The sequence below is a fragment of the Phoca vitulina genome, unplaced genomic scaffold (genome assembly GCF_004348235.1).
Source record: "Phoca vitulina isolate PV1807 unplaced genomic scaffold, GSC_HSeal_1.0 scaffold65, whole genome shotgun sequence".
In the NCBI taxonomy this organism is placed as follows: Eukaryota; Metazoa; Chordata; class Mammalia; order Carnivora; family Phocidae; genus Phoca; species Phoca vitulina.
In genome coordinates, this window is record NW_022589768.1 from 2,026,956 (window position 1) to 2,034,249 (window position 7,294).

At 60.3% G+C, this 7,294-nt stretch overlaps 1 protein-coding gene across 10 annotated transcripts in view; it reads left to right on the top strand.

Annotated features, from left to right (window-relative positions):
* Positions 1–7,294, top strand: part of CEMIP (cell migration inducing hyaluronidase 1) — a 136,146-nt gene that overhangs the window by 119,766 nt on the left and 9,086 nt on the right. For all 10 annotated transcript variants that reach the window (XM_032391880.1, XM_032391883.1, XM_032391874.1 and 7 more), the window contains 4 exons: positions 357–537; positions 1,621–1,836; positions 4,361–4,572; positions 5,262–5,447. In XM_032391880.1, the coding sequence (XP_032247771.1) occupies positions 357–537; positions 1,621–1,836; positions 4,361–4,572; positions 5,262–5,447 (795 nt within the window). The remainder of the gene's footprint in view (positions 1–356; positions 538–1,620; positions 1,837–4,360; positions 4,573–5,261; positions 5,448–7,294) is intronic.

Here is a 7,294-nt window from a genome sequence, read left to right on the forward strand (position 1 = left end):
TCCACCCATCCATCTATCCATCCATCCATCCACCCATCCATCCATCCTTCTTCCATCCATCCATCCATCCTTCCTTCCATCCATCCATCCATCCATCCATCCATCCTTCCTTCCATCCACCCATCCATCCAGTAAGTCATCTGACAATCGTTTATTGACATTTACTCTATCTGTAAATGCTATCTCAGTGAATTAATTAATGAATCAATAATGCCCTGTAGTGAGGGGTTGCTGGAGGTGGGGATCAGGAATGGTTTACCCAAGAAGTCTCTGTTTTCATCCACCTTGGAGGGTGCAGATAACTCCGTGGCACAACATGGCGATCAGCCTGACATCGGACTTCCTTAACTCCATAGGAATTTTCCGATCCGAGGAATTCAGTTCTATGATGGCCCCGTCAACATCCAGAACTGCACTTTCCGCAAGTTTGCGGCCCTGGAGGGCCGGCACACCAGTGCGCTGGCCTTCCGGCTGAACAACGCTTGGCAGAGTTGCCCTCATAACAACGTGACCAACATTGCCTTTGAGGATGTCCCGGTGAGTGAGGTGCTGGGGCAGGCTCCCGGCAAATCCAGACTCTGGGCGGTGATTCACAAGTCCCCCGGGGCTGGAGTTTGAGCAGTTGCCACCACCACAGGGAATGAACAACTTCCTGCAAGCAGGCTGGGCCACGTCCCAGCCCGTCGGCATCCAGACTGGAAAAGTACAAGCATAGGTTGCCCCACGGGTCAGGTCTGGCTACGTAAATGCTCGCTTGCCCTCACCCTGCCCCAACCCCCTAGAGCCTCTGCAGGGGCTCCTGCCAGACTCAAGGGCCTGAGGCTGTTCCTCCAAGGGCCTTGGTTTTGACCTCCTGAGTCTCGTGACAGGGCCACCTGAGTGGGTACAGTTAATCTAAAATCCCAGGGTTTCCAAGGCCCTCTTTGCTAAAGATGCTCTGCTCATCTCTCCCGGAGAGTGCACCGTGAACGGGGTCCACCCAGACACAGACAGGTGCCGGCAAGGAGCTGGGGTGAGGAGAGCAGGACAGAGGGCTGCCCCTTGAGGCTGGGCAGGGCCAGACGGCCTGGGGCATTTACTCTGGGTTACGGACCTCCCAGAACTTTCCTCTTCCTCCTCCTGGTCCTCCTCTGGGCCTGCCCTTTGCCTGTCTGCCCAGCACTGGTGGGCCGAGGGGAAGGAGTGAACCTTGTTGCTTCATTTCTTTACTCAGGCCGCTGAGGCCTGGGAGAGGTCAGTCATGGAGACCTCCACGGCTGGTGTTGAAAGACTGTCTTGCTAAAACAGCACGTACACACACATGCACTCCTGCGTCCCCTCCCCTCCACACGTCGGAGCCCTCTCTAGGGTCACCCACAGCAGCCGCGCCTCCTGTGAGCAGAGGCCAAACGGACGCGTTGCGTCTAGAGCTGAGGCCGGTGCGCGTCTGGCTGTTTGTCTGGCTTCCTCTGTGAGGTCAGCCGGGAGGTCAGCCGGGAGGTCTCCTGCAGCGCCCAAGAGCGTCTTGGGTTTGGCCAGGGTGTCATGTCAGCGGAAATCGGAAACTTCTCCCTGGCCTGATGACGGCCGCCGTTTCCCTTCAGCTCTGGCCCGGCCCTCACTTTCCTGGGCTCTGTTTAGATTACTTCCAGAGTGTTCTTCGGAGAGCCCGGGCCCTGGTTCAACCAGCTGGACATGGACGGGGATAAGACGTCGCTGTTCCATGACGTCGACGGCTCTGTGTCCGAGTACCCGGGGTCCTACCTCACCAAGGACGACAACTGGCTGGTCCGGCACCCGGAGTGCATCCACGTCCCCGACTGGAGAGGGGCCATCTGCAGCGGCCGCTACGCACAGGTGGGGGACCAGGGCGCCCCTGGGGCCACCCATCCCACCCCCCGGTCCTGTGACGAGGACGAGCGCGGGCCTGCCACAGGCCTGGCTCTGTGCCGTGCAGGAGATTTGGGTGTCTCTCCTCTCCTAGTTTTCTTTTTCTCTTTCCTCCTCACCCTGTAGAGTTTTCAAAAAGTCAAAGTGAAAACACATCATAGGCAGAAAGCAGAATGCCTTGGAAAGGGGCATTCTGAGGTCCAGGGCTTGGGTTAAGTCAGGCCCAGTGCATCGGGCCCAGTGCAGATGTGGGCAGAGGGGAAACCAGCTCTTCATCTGTGAAATGGGGCTAACAGCTGAACCTCCTTAACGAGGCTGTGGGCGTGGGCTCACGTGCGGATGTAAAGGGCTCCTCAGCCGCCAGGACTGTGGTGCAGACCACGCGTGTGCTCTTAAATCTTCTAGAAGCCGCGTCAAGGCAAGGAAGAAGGAAACGGGAAATTAATTTTAATAGTAGTTAATAATGTATTTTAACAGCACACTCAGAATACTACCGTCTCAGCATGTAATCGATGCATAGAAATCACTAGTAAGGCACTTTACATCTATGTATTTGTCTTCCTGTTCTAAGTCTTCAAAGCCCCCACACCATTTGGGTATAAATTTTCAACAAAGTGGAAGCGAGTCCCACTGAAATGATAAAGTCACGTTTAGCAGGAGACTATTTTACACTGTCTTCAGTTTGAAATCTAAATTAATTAAAATGAAATTTAAAATTCAGGTCCTCAGCCACACTGGTCACGTTTCCAGTGCTCAGCGGCCCCGCGTGGTCGATGGCTGTTGTACGGAACAGCACGGGGAACGTGGTAGAACCGAAAACCTTCGTTAGCTATGATGATGCTACCTTAGTTAGTACGTGGCTGGTGAATAAACGAGGAGGCATGCCCAAGAGAATGAAGGTGTTACGGGGGGGGAGCCCGGCGAGCCCGGTGGCCCCGGAGGGGGCAGGACATGGGTGTGAAGGAAGGAGGTTGTCCTCGGGACCACCTGCCGGCAGGCCCTGTGGACATCAGTAATGGGGGCCGGGGGGCAGTGAGGAAGGAGCTGCAGGAGGTCTGGGGTCCGGGAGAGACGGGACAGGGAGCTGGCGCCAGAGAGGGCAAGGGGCCCCGGGGCCAGGTGGGCGCTCGGAGCCGGGGGTGCCGGACAGACAGGCGCCGGTGGAGTAGGAGGGCCGGCGGGAAGACAGGGCCGGGCTCAGGGCAGGAGGTCGGGGCGTTTGCACGATAGAAGGTGAGGCCGGAGAGCGGGCTGAGGAGGGCGGTCCCCGCAGAGAGCCTAAGGGCGGGAAGAGGGGCCGGGAGTGTGGGGGTGCCAACCAGAGGCCCGGAAAGCTGGGTGGAGACTGGAGCCGGGGAAGGGGAAGGGCGTCGGCCTCCCTGCTGGAGCGCCCCGGGGGGAGGTGGGCCTGGAAGGATCCGGAGGGGCTCCTGGGGCCTGCCTGCTCAGGGCGAGGGATGCGATGCTGGGGGAGCCGGGGGCGACTGGCCCTTTGGGAAGGCACACTGGGAGGTGGGGTCAGAGTCTGCTGATAGACGGGATCGGGTCCTGAGGAATTAGAGGGTGACGGAACCCTGGGCCCTCGTGCCCCCAGGGCGGGCCCTCCTCGCGGCCCCCCCGGGTGGAGCCTCCCACCCTTGCTTTCCCACACATTGCTTGTCTTCTTGCAGAAACGCTCCGATCGCTAGCGCTTGCCCGGTTATCAGAATGGGCTGCTGCTTCGTCAGTTCTCGCAACCCCTCCCTTCCCTTCGCGGCTTGATCTTCCCTTGAACTTGTGCTTCTCCTGAGCGCCCAGCTATGGGCAGTGCCGAGGTTTCACCCTCCGTTTCGTGGGCAGCACAACCGGAGGGGAGATGTCCCCTCCCCTCCACGTGCACAGTGGCTCGTGGCTGTGCTGGCCACGGCCGCGGGGACGTCGCCTTGGGAATACAGGACGCCGTCTGCTGCTGAGGCTGGCCCACAGCAACCGGGCTCTTGCGTCCGCAGGACTTGCCGTGCGCTCTCTGAAATGAGATGCCACTGACCGGCACAGGGTGTAGTGACACGGGCTGGACCCAGGGAAAGGGAGCGAGGAGCGGCCACACGCCCTGGGCTGTCTCTCCGACGCAGGCGGGACAGCAGCTGGGGAAAGGAAGCGGCTTTCTGTCCAAGTCCTCGCCCCCCTCCCCTTCCTCCTCCTTCCTCATCCCCTCCTTCCCCTGGTTACTTTGGGTTTGCCGCGTGACTGTGAAGCCAGCCCTTCCCCCGTGTCACTGGGATGTCCTGGACGGAGCCCTTTGCTGAGCATGCACAGGAAGCCTGAGCCGGATCGTGCACCCGCCAGCAGGAAGATATGCCCCCTTATTTGGCCGGTGGTTCACGCATCCTTAAAAGGGCTCCAGGAGAAAGTTCCTTTGAAAGTGGGGCCTGTAGTCCGATGTTAACCAGACACTCTTAGAATAATCTCTTGTAATTGTCCTGATGTGTGTTTCCTTTTTGGGTTGCAAAAGATGTACATTCAGGCCTACAAGACTAGTAACCTACGGATGAAGATCATCAAGAACGAGTTCCCCAGCCGTCCGCTGTACTTGGAGGGGGCCCTGACCCGGAGCACCCACTACCAGCAGTACCAGCCGGTCGTCACGCTGCAGAAGGGCTACACCGTGCACTGGGACCAGACAGCCCCCGCCGAGCTCATCATCTGGCTCATCAACTTCAACAAGTGAGTGGGTGCCCAGCCGGAAGCGGCGTGACCTGGGGACGGCCGCTCTCCTGGAGCTCAAGGCCGCGGTGAGGACGTCCCAACGTGATGAAGTCCCAGGCCAGCCCATGTCAGCCCCACAGAAGGGCTCCTCTAGAGGGGCCAAGAGCAGCCGGTAGTCAGGGATCAGAGACTGGGCTGAGCCCCCCGCTCTGGGCACGGCTGACCTCAGGCACAGCGTCAGGCTCCTATGGGGCAACCAAGGGAGGTGACATGACAGCACGTCACTCAGGATCTGGCTTCAGAGATGGAGGCCGGCGTGCTCTCTGTGAACACGGTCACGGTCTCCCTGGGAGACAGACATCAGATGTGGAAAACGACACCCACAGACATGAATGGGCCCTGAGATCGGGCTGGGCCAGGAGGGCTGAGCCCCGTCCTCCGCATCCTGGGCTCTTTCACAACAACCCGGACGAGAGGGCGTCCTTCTGCTCCCGGTGGGGCACCTCAATGTAGGCCCGGGAGGCGCCGAGCCACCGTCCCGGTGAGCCCCTCCCCGCCCCCACGCACTCCGCACAGACCCCGTGACTACAGCAGCAGGTGGTCCTTTGGGACCGCCCGTTGCGGAGATGGGGGAGGACGGCTGGGTCTCTCTCCGGGGCGTGCCCCGGACGCCCCTTCCCGTAACCTGGCCCTCCTCCTGACCGCAGGGGCGACTGGATCCGCGTGGGGCTCTGCTACCCCCAGGGCACTACCTTCTCCATCCTGTCGGACGTGCACAACCGCGTGCTGAAGCAGACAGCCAAGACGGGCACCTTCATGCGCACCTTACAGATGGACAAGGTGGACCAGAGCTTTCCGGGCAGAAGCCACTTCTACTGGGACGAGGACTCAGGGTGAGGAGCCCCACTCAGCCCTGTGTGGCCCCCGAGAGCCCCCAGCGGGTTCCCGGCTGGCGGCGTAAGATGCTTTGCTAGGGACTTCCATTCAAAGGCCGGTGGTGCCATCCACCGATGACATCCTCCAGGCTGCCAAGCTTGGGCGTAAACGTTCTGTGAAACACACACAGGGGCTGTAGGAAACGGGCCTGTTTCAGGAGCAAAGTGAAAGCAGTGAATCTCAGAACGGAGAAAACGCAGAGCGTTACCTCCGACCCTCACACACCAGCTGGAGCACGTGATGTCACCCCTCGTCCGGGGGCGGGGGATGAGGAGGGAACGGAGACGGATCAGCAGGGGCCTGCCCAGAGGCCACAGCACAGTCTGGGCACCCCTGGTTTCGAACCCAGGCCATCTGTTCCCAAAGCCCCCCACCCTTGTGCTAAACGCCTCCAGGTTCTACTCAGGAGACACAACAGGGATGGCGTGTCTGTCTGGAGATAGGGAGCTCTTTGGTCCCCTCCCCTAAAAAGAGTAAGTCTGACATCTCAGGAATGCCCGCACATCTCTGAAGCCATGAGGCTGTCGACAGCCAGCCCCAGAGGAGTCCAGGGAAAGGATCGCTTTGCCGTCATTTTCCCATTTTTTTTTTTTAAGATTTACTAATTTGAGAGAGAGACAGAGAGCACAGAGGGGACAGGCAGAGGGAGAGCGAGAATCTCAGGCAGGCTCCACGCTCAGTGCAGAGCCCAGTGAGGGGCTGGATCTCACCACCCTGCCATCAGGACCTGAGCCGAAACCAAGAATCAGACGCTTAACGGACTGTGCCCCCCAGGCGCCCCCATCTTCCCATTCTTGTATTGAGGTCGAGGATAAGGAAATCCCTAGCAGGTGCTCTCTCTGGAGATGAAGTTTATCAATCTGATTAGAGAGAAATTAGAATTTGAAAGTCGGAGGCATAAGTAAAATGCTGGGGTGGAGGCCATAGATAGCACCCCTTTCCTCACGTGACTTCTCAGCCACCGTGGGGCAGACAAGGCGGCCGGCGAGGAGGGAACGGCGTCTGCTGGGGAAGCTGCCGCTGCAGCACAGAGCTCCCGATAACGACCCCAGGCAGCGGTGAACGACCGCGGACGCCCCGCAGACAGCCCACCCCCAGGACGCAGGGCGCGGGGGGCAGACCGGGGTGCCCGGCCTCCGTCCCCGCAGTCAGGGCGCGCTGATGACGAGGCTGTGCTTTAGTTCGGTTACACGCTCGGGGACTGTGAGCCGGGTTACAGGATGTTGGTTCCTGTGTAGAAGCCCAAACCGTCGGGCTTCCCCAATTCTCGGGGCCCCTCTGCCCGGCCAGCGTGTGTCCCCGGCGCCACCAGCTGTGTGGGGTGGGGTGGGGGTCGCGGCATCGGGCTGGTTGGGCCGTGTGGGCGCAGCCAAGGGTCAGCCCCAGGGACAGCCCGCGTCAGATGGGCTAACAGAGGTGGGAACCACCTGAAAGCTCTCTGCGGAACTGAACCAACAGCGATAAGCCCCAAGTTAGTGCCTTGGCTTGCTCACCCTCGGAGCCCCTGCACCCCCGGGCCGCATCTGGTCCTCGCCCGGAAGCGAGAATCAGTTCTGGTCCGGAGGAAAGCCCGGCGAGGAACTGGTAGCACGCTCCCGAGCCGGCGCCGTGAAGGGACAGACCGCCCGGCTCTGTCACCGTGCAGCTGGGGGTCCTGGGCAAGTCACCTGGCTTCTCTGAGCCATGGCTTCCCCGCCCGAGAACCCAGGATGGTAGCAGCGCCTACCGCCCAGGACCGTTGGGGGGTTAGGTGAGATACTGGGTGACTTAGCGGCCAGCGCGTAAAGCGGGGGGTCCACGTCAG